General features: G+C 38.4%; 2 protein-coding genes across 27 annotated transcripts in view; both read left to right on the top strand.

Annotated features, from left to right (window-relative positions):
* LOC126757159 (uncharacterized) overlaps positions 1-1,166 on the top strand; it is a 28,547-nt gene extending 27,381 nt beyond the window's left edge. For all 16 annotated transcript variants that reach the window (XR_007666700.1, XR_007666699.1, XM_050470832.1 and 13 more), the window contains one exon: positions 294-1,166. Coding sequence is in view for 14 of the 16 variants with exons in the window: in XM_050470832.1 (XP_050326789.1) it covers positions 294-342 (49 nt within the window). In the remaining 2 variants the exon portion in view is untranslated. The remainder of the gene's footprint in view (positions 1-293) is intronic.
* A 475-nt stretch (positions 1,167-1,641) lies between these two features.
* LOC126757344 (mitogen-activated protein kinase kinase kinase kinase 5) overlaps positions 1,642-19,946 on the top strand; it is an 84,839-nt gene continuing 66,534 nt past the window's right edge. For 2 of the 11 annotated variants that reach the window (XM_050471169.1, XM_050471160.1), the window contains exons 1-2: positions 1,642-2,013; positions 2,468-3,315. In XM_050471169.1, the coding sequence (XP_050327126.1) occupies positions 3,193-3,315 (123 nt within the window). In that variant the 5' untranslated portion in view covers positions 1,642-2,013; positions 2,468-3,192. Of the gene's footprint in view, positions 2,014-2,059; positions 2,079-2,467; positions 3,316-19,946 lie in introns of those variants that run through there. The other 9 variants (XM_050471171.1, XM_050471170.1, XM_050471167.1 and 6 more) reach the window with 8 other exon arrangements.

Raw genomic sequence — 19,946 nt, 5'->3', positions numbered from 1 at the left:
TGATGTAAATCTCAAACAAGAAATTTATTAGTATACTGTACAAAAACTTTTCTGTGAGTTCATGTCCTTGTGTTATTTTCTTTGTTGAACCGGAAACGGATTCTAATGCGTTTTGCTCTTTCAAACCATTTAACACTTTCATTCGAATATGCAAATTCTTAAGTATTAAATATCTAAACGTTTTTAGCCGCTGCGGCATTCAATTCTATTCTGTTTCCTGCTATAAAACGCATTAAACATAAAGAGTTTTGTAGATAATATACTAATTTGTTTTTTTCTGACTATTAATACAGATCGAAACTTAATTCTGCCGCTGCGGATCGCAGTATAAGAAAATTATGAAAGCGTATATAATGCACAAACATCCACAACCATCTATGATCCGTCACAATAGCCTCGGCGCAGCACACCGTACCAGCACCGCAGAAAGAAAGGAACACATTCGAACTTATCCACAAAGGTTCCGGGGGACAGGTCGAGCGGTTACAAACATTTAACGTTTTATTTTGCTGTTATTTCATGTAATACTTCTAGTTTTTTTTTAAAGAAAATTTCAAATACTCGCACACGACAAACTACATAATTGATCATTGCAAAAAATTTAGATGCTAAAATCTTAATTACGTCGGAAATTGCATGCTAACTATTTTTTGTTATATTTTTTACTTCTCTGTGAATTTATTCTCACTTACTTTGTGGTAAAGAAAATTTTCACTTATTTGTATATTTTTTCATGGTAAGATTTTGTTTTAAGTTATAGTCATTATGTTATTGCAATTGCAATATATTAACTAAGTCTCTATCAAAAGTTACAGTTTTTAACAAATAATAAAAATTCCCCGTTAATTTTTTAAATTTTGTAAACCATAAAAATGGGAAATTTGTAAAGTTAAAAAAAAGTTTATAATTTTAATACTTGTTTATTTTAAACGTGCAATATTCACTATATAGTTTAAGTAAATAATTTTTTAAGAGCTTTTTTTGTAATTTTAAAGTTTTTAAATCTGTAATTAAAAAAACTTAAATCACGAAAACTGTACACATTACAAACTAAACGATCACAGTACGAAAACACAAATGAATGTTCAAATAACGTAATTATTAAAGCGAATATGTATCAGGAAAAAATAAAAACTGGTGGATTTTTAAGCGAAACTGCAAAACAACGTCTTTTGTTTATTAATAATATGTAATGTATTTAAGTCTTTCGGAAAAGTCAAGTCTTCGGCTACTTGAGTTTCTGTTTTATGGCAATAAAAATAAATAAATAATTGTTAATATTTTATAACACCCTGTACAACAAATTTAAAAAACAAAACACGAAACTTGACCGGTAGATGTCGCTTTAGTTGCTTCCAAAATTTCTATATGTGGAGTTTCAGAAAATGTCAAGTAATACATTGAATATTTTCATCAATTATAAATATTTCAAAGGAATAATACATATATTTACTATCCTTTCATTTCAAAATTACATAAATATATTATTTTCATTTTGCAATTGACCATGCTAATTGATAAAAAAAAAGACGTTTCCATGCAAGCCTAAATAAATATGAAGTTAGAAACCCAATTTGCTGTCAAATACGAGACACTGACAGCGCAGCACTAAAACGTCGACAGCGAAGGCAAGGTAGCAGCAGAGCGATATCCATCGTCTCATTTGTTAATAATTCGTTTCGCTGTTTTCGTGGTCGTCAAGTATGCTGCGTCGCGTATCGAGTGAAAAATGTTCAATTTCCAATTAATTTATAAACATAACAAGTAAAAAGTTAGAAATACAGAAAAATCATTTTACTAGTGTGTTAGTGAAAAAGTGTTGTACAAATGTAAAGAAAGTGTAAAATGTATTGGAGATAAAATACAAAAAATTAAAATGACTGTGTGGCAGCAGTAGCAGCAGCAGTGGTGCCTGCGACATCGCCCTGTTTTTTCAACCATCTTCTCCGCTATTGTCTGCCTATTCAGACAGCGGGTGCTGCCTCGAAGTCTTGCAATTCCGTAGTTCTGCCAGTATTATAATTTCCATGTTTTCTTGCTTAGTTTCTTGTGCGAAGTGAATTTCCAATAATAAAATCGTGAAATTTTCTGTTTAAAATTTGTATTGTTTTTTAGCAAATAACAAATTGAAAAAAAAAAAAAATGTTTATACTCCCAAAGTGTGGGATGTTCGGAATACAAATGGTGTTTCTTCCATTCGTTAAAACGTTTTTAAAACCTAAATGTGTAAAATTATTAAAGTTGTATACGTGTGTAGTGTATGGTTTCCGTCCTTCACTTTCTTTGTTTCTCTGCCTCTAACTCGCACCATTGCTACTGCGTTAACTCCTTATAAAGCGGAGCTTCGTGTGGTTAGTGGTGCGCGAAGCTAAACGTGGAAATCCAACTCTGCGAAGTTGTCAAAGTCGTGTTGTTATTTTAATATTTGACACGTATTACGTATGCAATACTATTTTACATTTTACAGTTCCTCTGAGGATTTAGTGCGTCCAAATAATCCTAAATGTGTGAAAGATTCTCACTCGGGAGCAATTACGCAAGCTCTTCCAAATGATAGGAGCGTCGGATATGTGAAAAGATATTAGCAGAAGTGTAGTGTAATTTGCAAAAAAAACACCATATTCACAAAGTTATTTGCACAGTAGATCTAGTCGTACCAAACCAATACTAAAGGCTGATTAAGAGTTATTTTGTGTTGTGCAAATATTTGACGCTGTGACGATATGGTGATCTGCGACGAGTGACGAGCAGGTGGTGGCTACACAAGTAGCAGCCGCTACACATAAGTTGTTCGTTTCCTAATTAAACAATCGTATTCAAAAAGTGTTGAAATGGCGCTTACTTGCTATTTTAGTTTATTAGAGAATATTGTTTTTGCTATAGAATATTTCAGACAGTGACTATAATTTATTTTTGATATTCATTTCCTCACAGTGCTGAACTATCACTTGGGTAACCGCAAGTTTCAAGTGACAATATTTGTAAAAATTTAGTGAAATATCTTTAATTTACCTAAAAAATCATAAAGTACAATAAAATAAATTAAAGATATTTAATAATACGTCTAGGTCAATTTAATGATATTACAAAAAAAAAAAAAAATAATATAAATAAATTATATTGAGTGGTCAGACTGCTCCTCGGCTTTCGAGCTTTTAAGACAGATACGTGATTATACTCAAAAGCAACAATATGGCACACGCCCACCATAATGCTGCTAATCTGCTTAGTTCAGATATATCACGACGCAATCCACAGGATGAATACGAGCTCATACAAAAGATCGGTTCTGGCACATACGGTGATGTTTATAAGGTAATTATCATTGGTATATATTTGTTTATTGTATGTTAGTCATGACAGTTTAATTGAACTTTAGAAAGACATTTGACACTTACGACCAATAAACGATATTTCAACAGCCATAATACGATACATATGAACGCACTCAGTACACTCTTCCACACATACAAGGGGAAATTTATAGCCCTCAAGTTAGAGTGCTCTTATCTTAACTATCGCCAGCAATAAAATTTTAAATTCTAATTTCGATAATATAAAGAATGGGAAGAGAGCGAAAAAAGAAAGTCCAAATAAAAAATGGTCTTTGTGGAGAAGTAATGTTTTGGAATATGAAATATATGCGGAGAGGGTGGTGTAATTGCTTTAAACACCATGCGTGGGAGTCTCATTTAGTTATTAGTCTGTACGGCTAAAATCTGTATAGCACAGTTAAACTCCACATCGATATCGTGTTCTAAAATTGCTGATTTAACCAATAATTTGATTCCATATTGTCACTTTTATTGCTCTATTCTATACAAATCAAATTAACTCATTCAACTTATACTTTATGACAAGTGTTTGCTTGTTGTTTTACCTCTTTTTGTTTTTTTTCTGTTCTGGTTTATTGCTGCCGCCTGAAAACCGTTTGATACCCTTGACAGGATAACCGTCACACCAATTTGTACAACTAAAGTTGCTGGCAAGCAATTACATATAATACCCTTAAGCAGAGCGTTCTTATCCCAGTCAGTCATGCCTGACAAATGTCAGACTGGTCGCACCAGCGAGCCTTCATCATTTACCAACAACCAGCGCCTTAGCATCTCCCTCTTGGTGACCTCTTGGTGACCGCAGTTCGGCTGCAGCTGTTGTTGCGGTGGCAGCCTCTAGTGGGGCAGTGTCCTCGTAAGCACTTTAGCCCGTTTATATAACACTTCCATGCGGCTATCTTCGCTTGTACGGCTTAAGGTTGCCCACGGCCCACGCTCGCCGCCGGCCATCCCTTTGCACCACAGTCACAGCTGTAGTCTGCGTTTGGCTGCTCCAACTTCATGTGGTAATGACAGGATTGGTTACTGCACAAGCTGAAGGCTGTTCCAGTGGAAGACTTGGCTAACTGGTATTTCATCTGTTTGCTGCTTCCGTGTCCAGGAGTAAAATGAAAAAAATTAAATGATACCACAAAAGGCGTGAGCATCCAAACTTGGTTTATTTCCCTTGCCAAACGATTCCGCTACGTCAGCCCTTAAATATACACATTTTGTTATTTTGATATGAACTCCCTTATAGCCTCTTATTGTTTTTGGTTGTCCAAAAAGTAGGCGGCATTGCGTTGCCCAGAGAGACCGTTAAAGAGTTATGTATGCATAAGCTAGCCACTAGAAGGCTAAAAGCGTCTGAAAAAAGTTATAATAAATAACTGTAAATTAAAAATTACGATTTTAAGTAGATTTTAGTTTGTGAGCGGAAAAATGTTGTATTTTTATTCTCCCTTCACTTTTAAATTCTATGCGGCTATGAAAGGCTGAGCAATTATCGTCATCGTTTGTAATGCTTTCGGACATGTTGTAATTACTTTTTTATCCACTCAATTCTCTGGGTCACTTTTGTTTGGCTTACTTTCCTTTGTCTAGCTTCGTTTCTGTATGCTTTCCGCTTTGCTTTCTGTTTGTCTTGTAAGCTGTTTGTTCTCTCATTTAAAAATCCTTTCGCCTCTTCCAGTTGCTTTGTCCACTGGAGACATTTGTATATCCGCATTAGTTTGCTTCCTTTACGATACAGATGTTATTTAGGAGATTCATATAGTCATAATGTTATAAATTATAACGATCCGAAAACATAGGGTTGAGAATTGTAAAGGCGTGAATTCATTTTCGTATGTAATCCAACAAAAAATTTATTGAGCATGTGTAAAACTTCATAATTTTATGATTTTACGATACGTTCTAACAAGGTGGGAGTCCCCTAAGTAGGTGCAGCTGCAAACTAGGACTTTATGGTCATACCTAGACAAAAAGTTTGGAACTCGAAAGCGTAAACGTGTTCGAGAATGACATCATAATGAGTTAAGGTGAAATTTTAACGAAATTGCGGAAGCAATAACAATAACAAATGGCGGACTTATGCTCATGAGTTGATACGAGTACATACAATGTAGAAACGTTTGCGTAGGCACACTCGGGTGTTTACTTAATATCCAGCAATAAAACAAGTATACTATAATTACTGCAAGAAGAACGAAAAAACTCTAAACGAAGTGCGAATTGAAAAATGTGCCAGAAGTGAGAAAAGAGTTCTGCAGAATTAACAAATTCGCAGACATAATATGCGGAACTTCGCAAGGAAACGCAAATAATGTAAAAGGGAAAGGTGAAGATACAACACAATACACTAGTAATGGAAATACACCTACAAGCAGCCAATTTGCAAACCATTTAATTTCCGCTTATTTATGTGAGTGCAGTAGACAGGAAAATCGAAATAGAGGAATAGCGTTGGAGGAGCTACTAAATATGTAGGCTCTAAGGCAGCTAACGTTTGGGTAATCGTCCTGGAGCAGTAACCAGCTGAGTTGTGAATGCAAGTTGACTCTCCAGATGCGTTGTGCTCTCTCCAAATACACACCCTTACATTTCAGAAATGAAATTTCGCTCCCATAACTAGAAAAATTCGCCTTAGTGGAATATAATCCCTGTGATATGTGCACATGTTCTGCTTTTATTTTATAAAATTCTTTTATTCTTAACGTTTATGTTGTTTTTTGTTTTTTTTTTGTTTTGAGTTTATGTACATACGTACATATGTTCTCGCATCTGTAAGCCCTCTAAATTGCATGTGCAGAGTTGCAGTGATGCAATGGCGAATACTAAGAACTCGTAGCTCGCCCAAAGAGGCCGGATGAAAACCCGACTTTGATAGAAGGGTGGCGATAGCACAGAGTATATATATAGTATATATATATATATATAGTATATTCGTACATACATATATGTATGTATGTGTATGTAGTACCATACATAGCTGAGGGTAGTGGTGTGATTGTGGCGGCTGTTGCTTTATGCCTTTTTATTCGCTCATTCATTCTTTCCCTCATTCACGGCTTCCATCCGTTCATTTCTCTGCGTGCACAGCGAACTTGTCTGACGACCTTGAGTGCTTTGCTGTTGTGTTTGTTGTGCATGTTGGACCAGTGCATAATAGTGTTAGTATGGGACGTTGACGACGTCCATGCAGGAGCCGCAGTGGCGGGCAGCCAGCCGAACCTTCACATTGGCATGCTTCCATCGTAATGGCCATTACTCGCCTGTTTGGCAAACTATTCCGTACAAAAAGTAAATGGATGCGAACATGGATGTTGCAGCACAAATGAAAGGAACTTTTCTCTAATTTAGTAAATTTTAAATTTCATTTGCGAAAAAAATGCGGAAAATCGAAAACGGTCGTGAAAGGGTTAAGTTTGTGTGAATGGAAAAGTTTCGCCGACGGACGGCTGACAAAGACAAATTAATGCTACTACATACATACATATAAACAAGCACAGCATTCCGAAATGCACATAAATAGCTGGAAGAACTGCGAAATCGACAAATTGTGATAAACAACAACTTTGCCAAAAAAAGTTGTAAAGTGTTCCTAATTAACATTTTAATTGCCATGACATATCGACAATACATATACATACATACATATGTATATCCTGAAAAAGAAATAACGAAGGCAAAATTAGATTGCTTTATTTCTTCTAATATGTTTTCTAATCATAAGCATTGTCACAAATAATTATCACACAATACTTTTGTACTTACATACATATGTATGTACATATGGTATATACACGTATTGGATGTGCGCACATAATTTATACCGTTTCAATATTTAACTACGGCTTGACTGGCGCAACGCCACAAGAAGTAGAAATTACCTAAATAAAATATGTGCATACATATGTGTGTATATACGTATGTATATATGAGCGCAAATGCACGTGTGTGTGAGGTCTCCACTTTTAAGCTAAAATTTGGTGATATAAGGTCATACATACATACACACACATATGTACTTCTGTAAGCACGCCGCTGCATTTGTGTATGTACTTGTACACATATGTACTTAGGCAACACTTTGGGTCCACAATGGCGTTTTTCACTTTCGGTTATTTAATTTATGCAGAGCCTCCACAAACTATTCTAAATTCCATCAAGTAATTTTATATTCTCACACCCATGAAGCCTAAATCTATGTATGTGTGTCTGTGAGTAAATACAATTGCATCAACAAAAGTTGTTTTTCGCAATGAAGACTCGTAAGCCGACTCACAGGTACGTTTGTGCTTATGTGTTGGTATGTATCATTTAAGCATGTTTCGGTGCCTCGTCTTGGAAATTAAACTTCATAAATTGTCAACAAATTGTTTAAAATACTCTTGTCAGCCCTAACTTTTTGAAATTCGTGAAGCGCTTTCTGCATTCTAGCTTAAGCTTGATTAACCTAAAAGTAAATTGATAAAGTTGCTGCAGCATATTGATTTCTACGTTAATCATTAAATTAAAAATGAGCCTGCTGAGAATTTTGGCTGATACTAGAGACTTCAAATAAGTATCAATGGCCTTTTTACTTATCAAAGCACCGAAACAATATTAGACCGTCGAAATAACAGTCCTTGACCGACTAAAATCCGGGTCTATTCCGGCATCGGGGGACCGGCTGTTGTGGGAATTGACACCTGGTAACTGTTGTATTTGTTAGCATCTGTGTAGGTCAAATCAAATGTTATGTTGATGTTGTTGTAGGGGCAGAAAACATTGCTGAGGTAATTTGTAGGATTGCTGCCAGTTTGACAGTCCTTGGCCGGATAAAAATCCGAGTCCGTTCCGATTATGACTGTCGGGGGAACGGTACAAATGGCCATCATAGTTTATGATAAGGTTTCCAAATCAAAATTATCATTTTTATGTAATATACATATATATATATAATAATTTTTATACCCTGAACAGGGTATATTAAGTTTGCTACGATGTTTGTAGGCAATTGAGAAGTAAAGTCCTCTCTCGACGAACAAAAACCAAACTCTATAAGTCAATCATTATTCCCGTCCTGCTTATGGTGCAGAAGCATTCGATGGAACAATGAGCTGTTTGAGATTTACGACAATATCGACATTGTTCAGCGAATTAAAAGATAGCGGCTACGCTGGCTAGACCATGTTGTCCGAATGGACTAAAACACTCCAGCTCTGAAAGTATTCGACGCAGTACCCGCCGGAAGAAGCAGAGGAAGAGGAAGACCAGGTGGAAAAAGATCTAGCTTCGCTTGGAATCTTCAATTGGCGCCACGTAGCGAAAAGAAGAAACGACTGGCGCGCTGTTGTTAACTCGGCTATAATCACGTAAGTGGTGTCTACGCCAGTAAAGAAGATTTAAAGCTTCGGTCGATTAGAAAAGTTCACCTTAACCTCACAAAAAATATAGACACCTATGTATGTATGTCTGTGGATTTTCAAGTAAGCACTGGAATTGCCGCTTACCTTATGCTTAAGTATAGACAAAGTGTGATAACAGCGGCTTTCTGTTGACGCCGCCGACGCTTCGGGCGATGTGGAAAGCGGAACTGCAGCGCGGTGGCGTTTTTGTTGTCTTTTGATTTCCCAAAAAAAGCAAGGTGAAGGAATTAAAAACAGCGATACGAAAAAGTAAAAGAGCACTTGACTTTTTGCCGTTGGTTGCTTATTTGTTTGTTGGTTGGTTGCTGGTTTGGGCTGTCTCGCTTCTGATTTGTTTTCTTTTCTGTTTCTGTTTTGTTTGCCATCAGGCGGTCGAGCAATAGGCTTGGGGACGTACTTATGTGTGTATTCAATTTTTAAAGCGCTCTTGTTTTCTGCTCATTTTCCTCGTTTGCCACAACAACAACAACTGTGCAACACTTAACTTTAGCATGACTTTTGTAATTTTTCCCTATTTTCATTTGCCATTACGTATTGCCATTAGGGTGCATCTGTTGAGGCGGCAATTATTTATAACTGTAAAGTTTGTTGAACCGCCCGCCAAGCGAGCGCCCACTGCCTAATCTGGCGGCTTCGGGTTTGCTGCTCTCAAAGTGTTTGCCGCTCTTTTTTTATACAGATAGTTTACAACGGCGCAGACGTACATAGTGTATACTGTGCGCTGCCCCTTTTGGCTTCGAAATTTGCTCATATGAATCACCGCTGATCGATTTCCACGCGTTGCGCACCACGAAAAGCAATATCTGCAAACATTTTCTATTAAATTAGTATCTTTTGCATTTTTCGTGTGCTGCTTTCGCGCATTCCGCACACTTATTTCATTGGGTTTCCATTTTATTCTTCGGCGTTTTCGGGCTGTTGGCAAATGCCTTTGGTTTTTACAATTTCTCAATTGCGGAAACTTATACAATTACCTTCCTCATTCCAGCAACATGCAAGCCGCTCGCACTTCCTTTCCTTTTAATAAATATTTCAATGAAATAGGGCAAAATACCAACAGCACCAATAGCATGGTGTGGGAACGGTGGCATTTGAAAACACAAAGCGTAAATAAAAAATCGCCCGCGTTTTTCTTTTTTCCGAGGAAAAAATACACCTAAAGGTGGCTAGTATTGAAATCAGTGCAAAAAACACACACACTTAAAACAATGGAAAACCAAACTTGGTTCTAAAGAAAAATTGCCAAACAACAGTAGCAACAACAATCCGTTGGCTCACATTTTGTATTCCATTATCGCCTTCACAATTGCTGCTGTCACGTCATTTCATGCTGTTTTCGTCACCTCTCGTTCCACAAAATGCTCGCAATCGCGCTTTCGTAGCGACGACCTACGCGCCCCTTCCGCAGCTGAAACACGCAATAAAAAGTAAGGAAAATTGTTGTGAAAATGTCAACTTCTCTATGTTGCGGCAACGTACAACGGCAACCACCAACAGTCCTTACGGGACCAGCTGTAACTGTTACTGTGCGCATCACAGACGGGAGGGATAAATTTCGCCGCGCATAACGAATTCTTCAATTATGCAATTTTCTATTTGCCGTTGTCGCCTTTTTCGGTGTCGCTTTCGGTTGCAGTTTCAGTTTCAATTTCGTCTTCGCTGTGGTCCGCGGCATGCCACCGCCTGCGTGTTGCTGGCGTGCAGCCATTACGCCGGAATGACCGAATTCCACGCTGCGACTGTAACATTCGAACAAAATATGTTTTCCTAAAAGTTTTACACTGCCGAAATGCCGCAATCTTTTATGCAAAATGCGGGCATTTGCTGCGGGTTAAACGGCGAAGCACAAATTTGCGGCAATTCCAATTGACACATTCATAAATTTCACATTTCTCAAGTTTAAATGTAGATTTTTCAGAAGCAAGGGAAAAATAAAACTGACTTTGGTGCAGCTGGAGAGGTGTAAACTTTATTTCAAGCTCCAATCTTTTGACTTTTATGGCGTCAAGATTTAAGTGTTTGTGAAAGGTTCTGCAAAAGATTTATGGTCCTTTGCGCGTTGGCTACGGCGAATATCGCATTCGATGGAACGATGACGTCCGATCTAGAAGTACTGTATTTAGTACTGCAGTATTTATATGATTTTCTGAAACTGCCAAAGCTCCTGCGGATCTTGAGAGCCCTTCCAGTAAGACTTCAAGCAAACAGGTTGCATACCAGTGCGAACAAGCCTAACTGCTTCTGAAAACCTCCGTGTTTCTCTGGCCGTTGAGTGCGAAAATGGAGGGCGTTGCTGAAACAGACAATTGGGAAGTTCAGACTGTGCGCATTTGCCAGTTAGCCGCAGGCAGTTACTTGACATCCGCCCGATCGGCTGCCCTTGCTGTGTCCGCTGCCAGAAACGGAAATTACATAAGTTTTTGTGTAGCGACTTTGGCGTTCGAGCCGCAAAGAAAGGCAAACTTTTGTTGCCGAAAATTTGTGTAAATTTTAAAGTATGTCTGTATGTGTGTGTGTGAATGTAGGCGTGACTGTGAATCTGCACGTGTGTATGTGGCTCCATCTATGGTAGTTACGCAAAGTTATCTAATAATTTTCTAGCTAACACACACACACACACACATAAGCGTGCTTTCACTGACTCGTACGTCTATGCAGAGGCAAGTCTTTTGAGTATGGTGGGGGGGGTTGATTTTTTGGACGCTTTAAGTAGGCACTGGGCTTCCGCACTTTGATGAGGCGCTCCATAAAGAATGAAATAATCCGCTTAGGCGCATTAGGCCTCCGAACAATTCCTCGTCCTTTTAGCGTCTACTCCATTCGATAGCGTATTTGTGCCGAGCTTTGCGCCAATGTTGCCAGTTTGTTGAAATAATATTAGTTGGCTGCCGGTCGCCCTGTGGAACAATTAAAGTGATTATTCTGAACTCGCAAATGGAACTTCCGTAATAAGAAAGTAAGTTTATAATTGAAATTTACATTTACTAGTGAAACATATTTTTTCTTACTCATTTCGTTTGGCAGCACCATCACTGTTAGTTGATTAGTTCGTTTGGTTTGGTTTGGTTTGCCTATTTGTTCGCCGCCTGCAATAACCGTTGTTCATTATTAACGGAATGGCCAAACTGATGGCGCCACTTAACTTTGGGCGACGCGCTTCGTTCCAGTGTCGAGTGGGGGACGAGCGATTCGTTGGCGTCAAAGTGCTGATGGCGAATCCGACACAGCAACCCACGAACCGAAATGGCTCAAAGCATATGTACACATGCATATATGTATGCATGTATGTATGGGTGTTGTATGACTGTGCGGCTGTGGGCTGCGATTTCGTCGTTCGATTTTTCTGTTTATTGTTTCGTCAAGTTTACGAATTTGCATACGATTATTGATTCATTGTATATGTGTTGTGCTACTTACCCACTTGTTGTTTTTGTTGTTGTTTTCACTTTTCACGACTCACACACGCACCTTTCTATGGATTCTCGCATGTTCGCAATCGATGGAATTATACCAATTGTAAAAATCGCTGTCAGGTATCGTAGTTCGCTCTCAAGTGCGGCCACTTTTTGATTTCAGTTATTTAATAGTGTCATATTATATATTAGAGGTATAATATAAGGAGGAGACGAAATGAAAGTTTTGTTTAATGAATTTTAAGTTTTGATTTTTATATCTGTTCAGGGTATATGAAGTTTTCCACAAAGCTGCGTCGATTTAGCCTAGTCCGTCTCATTGTCCGCTTCTCTGTCCTTCTGTTTGTCTATTCAGTTAACTAGTCCCTTAGTTTTTGATATCTCGATATGAAATTCCTTCCTCCCAAGAAGCTATTCCTTTGTCAATTACTGAACGATCAAAATTATATTCTTGTATCGAAAACTGTTTTACAAGGTTTGTCCTGAAAGTAATAGGAATGATTTTTTTTCCGTCGCGACTATACTTCGGAGCGTGCGCGCACCGACTGGCTTCGGTAGAGGGCGTTCCTTGCTAACGAACGAGCGGCTGGTCAGATGTCTCCGAGCACCTGGAGAGTCAGGACAAACATTTTCGCGTGACGTGTTTTTGTGAGAGGTGCAAGCCGAGAATGCAGCGCTTATTAGAGCAGAGGTACGTGATTAAATTTTGTTTGAAACTCGGTAAATCTGCGATAGAGTCGTTTGATATTATCAAGTAGGCTTACCCAGATGTCGTTTTAGCAAAAAGTGGTGTGTTTCGGTGGCACCAGGCTTTTTTGGAGGGCCGGGAAGAGGTTGCTGATGAAGACCGGAAGAATGAGCAAATCCAAAGTGAAAACGATGCTCATTGCCTTTTTTGACATCAAAGGCATCGTCCATCATGAATTTGTTCCTCCTTGACAAACCGTCAACCTCAAGTTTTACATGGAAGTCCTCAGGAGACCGAAACGAAGGGTCAATCGGGTCCAACAAAACTTCGCAGACGATTGACCCCCAGGACTTTTGTTTGTTTTCTTGCCCGAAAAGGTCGATGAAAGGCCAACATTTTGAGACGACAGAGGGGATCCAAGCAACATGCAGCTCGGCTCTCAAGGCTATTCCGGAGAATGCCTTCCGTGACGCCTTCAATGCTTGGAAATCGCGCTGTCAGCGCTGCATCGACGCAGAAGAAGCCTATTTTGAAAGTTTTTAAAGAATTGTAACGATTGGACAAAGCCTGTATCTTGAAATGAATTCCGCTTAATATGTTTGGTGTAATATTAATTTTTCTCTACGGAATTCAATTACTTTCTTTTTAACGCTGGTACTGCGAACATCGAATGCAATCGCCCCAACGCTCCTCTTTCTCTATTAGTAAAGCTATCAGCGCAACTAAGTTGCTCAACTATTGCACCCCCGTCTGCAAATAGTTTAATTGATGGCAACAATGTTTTTAATTGACGTAACTGCGTTGCATAAAGCGCAATTTTTGATTTATTTCCGCAGCGAAGTCTGCTCGGCGCTTCATATCCCAGTTTTATTCGCCCTGAAAGAATTTAAAACAATTTTGCCAGCGACGAGCATGAACCAGGACGGAGCAGCACGCTTGCCATAGCATAATGTGCTTCCCTGAACTTACGCGCACACAAACGTACACCGTGTGTGTGTGTGTGTGGGCGTTAGTAGTAATCAAAACTTTTGCTCCTCGTTAGCATGAACATGAAATATGCATGTGTTGGTGTGCTTGAAAAAAAGCGGCGAAAAATAAAATTATGCTCATATCACATAAGCATGTATGCATGTATATGTGTGTCGGTAGAGTGTGGGCGGTGGCGCTGCTGGCACACGGTAACTGATGCCCTGCGTGGAAATCCAACATAATGGAATTAAAGTGTTCCTATTCAACGTTGTTGTACGAAAGTTTTCTCCTATGCAGCGCTAAATTTCAATTGTTTTATGGCAGTGTGTTGGTGGCTGTTGTGTTGCTGCCAATTTGGAGATCCATAAAATGTTTTTGGTGTTTATCGCTTTGCTGTTGTGTGGCAAGAGTCCTTGAGGCAATTACTGCATTTCGAATTAATTCACTTTTAAGTGTAAATGTCTACTGTTTTCTATAAATATGTAATTGTGTATGTGTGTGTGTGTGCATCGCTGCTTAACAATTGCTAATGAAGCAAATGTTTTCGATTCGATTCTATTCAATGAAGTAAATGTGTTTTAATTGTTTTATTTTTATATGAAAATACACACACACACATATAAATAGAGAAACGAGAATAAAGTCAGCTGCATGAATATTTGAATATGCCATGTAAATAGAACGTAAAATATTAATCAAATTGAAAGAGGCGCGTGAAAAGTGTGTCCTGCGTTGCGTATACGCCGTGGAGTGCCATTCGATTGAGTTGTTTGCTTAGCTGATTTTGATTATTAATTGAAAGCGAAAAGCTTTTAGCGCAAAATTTTCTTTAATTTAGTGCTTTCATATACTTAATATTCTTTTATTTTCGCCATGATTATGAAACCATCGCGTTTTATGCAATTTTAACGCTTGTGAAAATAACGTGATTGTGGCCGTATCCAGCCAGTCGCTGGTCATTTGTCTGCATTAAAAAGTAAATTTTGAATATATATTTTGCAATTTCAATCTGCTCTTTTTCGTTATCTATTTTCATTTATATTCATACATACATACATGTATACATATATAGAGAGAAGTGTGAGTGTATTGGCTCATTGCTGTTTTATCTGGCAGTAAATTACATTTTAAGCTGCTTTAACTGCCATTGCTCGCCACACACGCCGCTGTGATCAGTAGATAGCAAGCAGTGAGCGTTGAGCCGGCGGCTAACGGGGCTGACGGGGCCTACGCTCATCAAATTTAAGCCATTTTAAATTGACAACAAAGTGTGCAAATGTTTGCGAAAATTCCACAAAAACAATAACAACACCATGCACATCAAGTAACCCAATGAAAGCAAAGTGTTTTACTGCGCTCACTATTCTACCTTACGGTTGCTATTAAAACAACAACCACACTAAAGCCAGCAGCATGTCGGCGCTGACTGGCAACCGATCTCCATATTTTACACGAGAATCTGAAAGGGATTAAACTAGTACCAGCAGACGCTGCAACGACGACGACAACACAGCGCCAATGCTGCAACTGGCGAGAGGGGCGAGCGGTGGGGGCGCTACTTAGTATGTGTATGAGACATGTGGATCGTCGAAGTGGGGGGGGGAGGCAAATGGTTATAGGTGCTTGTGGAATGCTTTGAATTGCATTTTCTACATTTTCCGCAGACTCAGGGATTTTCATGCGAAAATACACGAATTCATGAGTCAAGGCGGCAGGCACAACAATAGCAACAGCGGCGCGCAGCGTTAGCCAATTAAATATACAAAGTATTAAAAATGTAATTACCAAAGTTACGCTATTCCATTGTAAGCCTAGCGTACACAAACAAAACAACAACAACAAACGATGACTGTGAAAATGAACACACAACAACATGGCAACTAAAGCGTACGTGAAACAAATGGTTGAAACTGCAAAACAAAAGCGAAAACTGGCAAAAAACAAAGGAAAAAAGAACAATAACAACAACAGCGCAATCAGAAACAGTAAAGTGCCAGCAATGACAGTTGTGCAATACTTCACACTTAGTACAATAAATATTCTTACCGAAATTTAAAATGTATGAACCAGCTCGTATGTGCGTATGTGTGGGTGTATGTCAGCTGAACACGTTCAATCGTTTATATTTGGTAGTAACGGTCAGTAGTAGGAAAACTTAGTAGAAAACGCTTTCTTGCGTGAGGGAGAGTAAGCGTGTTAAGTGTCTATGTCGTCTATCAGTCATTGGGGTGCAAGCGGACTAGCATGTCATTCTACGGTGTTCTTCAAATAGTGATTATAAATAAGTATATTGCCAACTCTTTCCTGTGCTAACTGCACCGCGCAGAACTTCCGAAGACGCTGCAAGCCAGTTTAATTTAAAAAGTGGTTACGTGAGGAGTAAACTGACAGGTGCAATGTAACACTTTGACACTCACCTTCTCTCTCTTATCTCAAATTTTTCTGATTAAATTGTATGTATATTTGCAAGAAACTTTCGCATATGAACGATGACACATCGGAGTGCGTGGCCGTTGGTGGGCCATTATGTCAGCTTTGTGGTTGCTGTTGATTACGCGTTAATCGCTTTGCTCATTACTGTATTTTTTCCTCATCACCGGCAGTTTTATATGCCACAATGCAGATTATAAACTAGAACTTTCGCATGTATGCGAATAAAATGCTTTTTTCTGATATTTTTTTCGACGGCTGAAACGATTGTGTTGGCCATTCCATTCTTTGCCTACTTTGGCATAACATTCTGATGATTTCAAGCACTAATAATAATAAGGTTTATTGAAAAAATAATTTTGATTAATTTTGTTGTGCCAATCACGCTTTACGCTCATCCGTATTTGAGTACTGCCCACAGTGGATTTGGCCGCTGCCAGTTCCACATTTTATACCGCGAAGTCAAATTGTTCAACTCGTTGCTTAATAAACAGTGATAAAATGAAAACAGAAAGCAAAAATGAAATTGAACACATTTTCGAAAGTACATACACATACACAAGCAAAAACATTAAAGGAAGTGCTCAATGCCAGTGCAAAAGTAATTGAATAATAAAAAGAAAAGAGCCGATTAAATGAAGGAGGTTCGGTAGTAAATAAATAAAAGGGAATAATTAATTGTGGAAATACTTTCAAAAAATTCTCGTTAAGTAGTTCACAAAATCTAATAATGAAGAATTTACTCCTAAGAATTCAAACTTTTTCGTTTTTTAAAAAATGTCTCATTTAGGCCCTCTCCCCCGGAGAGTTGTGCGTTATTCCCTCCAGGTGTGCCATGCTCTTGAGCACTGCTCAGGTTTTCGAAAGCGGTTAAATCTTCAATGAAAACACAAGACTGACAGTAGTCCTATTACCTCTGTGTGGCGCAAACTTGAGACATTAAGTTGCATAAATAATATGTACACATGCATAAGAAAGCTCCGCTTGACTGACTTTCGGTAGCCGAGGCAGCCATCCGAAGAGAACATCAGACGCGCTTCGACAACAGAAATGCCAAGCGATTGAGGGTATGATGTGTCGCCATACAGTTCGAATGTTTCTTGTTTTTTGTGCCATTACCCGCCAGCGCATATCTGTAAACGTTGAAGCACATAATCAGTTTTTACTAATTGCGCCCATGCATACATATATACATACATACATACATACATACGTACGTCTTATATGTACATCGATACATATGCTGTGTGTAGTGGAACTCCAGCTGTTCTGGCTCGAGCGAACAAAGGTTGGTTCAACTGCGCAGTCCAAAGTTTGCGACGTGTTTATGTTCTTCCAGTCGGTTGGCTTTATTGTCATTGACGTGCGCTTCGATAGACATAAGAATTATGTATGTGGATACATATTACATACATGTGTCTTTGTCTGTACTCTTCAGTCTCATGCAAATTGCTTAATTATCCGCTTTAGCTTGTACTCATGTATAAGTGTATACTCTTGTACCTTCGCTTGGTTCTAGCTCTATAAGATTGCGCTTACTTGCCTCCATTTATCGTAGCTAGCGGAGTTTGACTTGCCTTCTTTAAATCACTCTCTCACTTCTCTCAAGCCCACACAGAATTATGTTCACTTTATTCCACTCATGAAATATTGAAAATATTCTCGTTAATTTCAATTTACATACATATGTACATACATATGTGCATAATTTATTATTCCACACCACATTCACTACTTCTCATTAAAGTATTTCCTTTGAGAAATTATGCCATTGCATACGCATTCGCGACATTCTCAAGCCAATTTTACGACTGGTTTTCAGCACCTCACTTTCAAACCTTTAACTAATTGATCTCTTTTTTTGTACGATTATCAGCTCCTCATGGTAAGGGATGTGGGTACTGGGGTGTGTTTTCTAGGGAGTTTATATTTATGAATATTTTTGCAATTAGACAAAACGGTTCACAATTTGATCGAGTTAGTGACATTTATTTAAAGAAGTAGCCTCTTCGTTTGATGAGAATCGCCGGTAACACAATGTAACTGATAAGTGCTGCTACATCTCAAGCTAGATCAGGTCATTTAGTTATCTTTATGAACTATCCTTTCAACGTTCTTCCGTTTGGACTGGCTGCTAGAATGTAGGGTAGAATATTGGTTGCGTATACTCGTACTGACAAGTCATGAGTCTTTCGAAAAGAAAGGAATAAGCTCTGTAAAAAACCCTGGTCTCGATAAAGACCATAATTTAAAGAGAGTTTCTTACGACACACATTTTGGCACACATTTTGAAAGTCGTAAGAAGGTAGGTTCTACTTTTCACTCTCCTAGTATCCAACTCTATTTCGCTGCTCGCGCTGAGTTCGCCCCATTGAAGATGGGAACATTTCAATTAACCTCCGCTAATCCCGTTGCTTTATTCGCTGTTATGGTGAGGCCGCATGTTACTCAGAACGCAACGGTAATTGTTATGTGTACATGGGCGAGAACTTACTATACACACGCATGATATGTGCCGACGACCTAAAAGCCAGCGCTTGTGGTCCAACAATTTGTTGACTGCAGAACGTAACCAAACCAAACCAAACAAAAAACGAAAAAAATAAACAAATTTTCAACCGTTAGTTATGGGTTTGCGCATGTACTTGTTGTCGAGTGGGTAATACCTTCTTTATTTATGTCTACGTTCACAGTTGTGCCGTTAATAATATTTATTTTCGTTTCTGTTTTCACAGTTGTCACTGTTATTGTTGTTGTTATCATTATGGCAATTCACTTTGTGACCAAACGTTGCCGGCCGTGCGTGAGCGCGGGTTTTTGTGACACATATGTGTATTCGTGCTACATACGACCCGGCAGGAAATGCACTTGCTAATTCGGAAATGACTGGACTCTAATATATTAAGCCACAAAATACTTCGTGTGACTTTTCTTCATGAGAGCAAGTGAATTCGGAGAAGAAGCCTCATTACTCGGTATAATTCTTTAAAAACATCAACAATTTCGATATAATTGATTTAGAGAAGCAGGCAGAGAAATGACCCATCAAAGGCAGCTATGATGGGTCATTTCTCTGCCTGCTTCTACTGTCTTCTTAAAAATTTACTTGTGAAAGCAACAACAAAGTTATAGAAACAAGAGAGTATGCGGATACCTCATTAAAGTGGTATAACTTCTATCTTCAAAGTTTTGTTTTGCATATTTTAGGTCACCTTTACTATTGTGAATGGTTCAAACGCATGGTACGCATTTCTTTTTTTTTAACATAAAACACGAATTAAATTATAATATTTTGTGGAATACTACAATAAATGGTTAAAGCAATATTTTTAAACATAAAAAAAAAATAATTTCGCCTTTGAAAAAGAATCATAACACTAGCGCAGGGTAGCATCACAAGTGTTGCCTCTTTGTTAGAGCTATATCAGATGTATAATTTGTTCGAATCGCTGGAGCATAACGTTTGGCGAATTCAAGACAGCCACTATGCCCTACTCTTAGCGACTACTGAAGTACGCAGACTGTACAGCATAGGATATGAGTTTTCCTACAGGGATTGTGTTTATGCGAAGTACGGCACTGTGCATAAAATGAGGTGCTTAGCCCGCTGATTAAACATTTGCACAACTCCAAATGCCCTATCTCACACATTGCGTCACACCTTGTTCTTTGCTTAGGCCTCGTTTGTAGCTCAGCATTTATTTCAGATAAATTCCAG

This window comes from Bactrocera neohumeralis, chromosome 4, assembly GCF_024586455.1.
Source record: "Bactrocera neohumeralis isolate Rockhampton chromosome 4, APGP_CSIRO_Bneo_wtdbg2-racon-allhic-juicebox.fasta_v2, whole genome shotgun sequence".
NCBI lineage: Eukaryota > Metazoa > Arthropoda > Insecta > Diptera > Tephritidae > Bactrocera > Bactrocera neohumeralis.
This window is presented reverse-complemented; position numbering and strand designations above follow the sequence as displayed.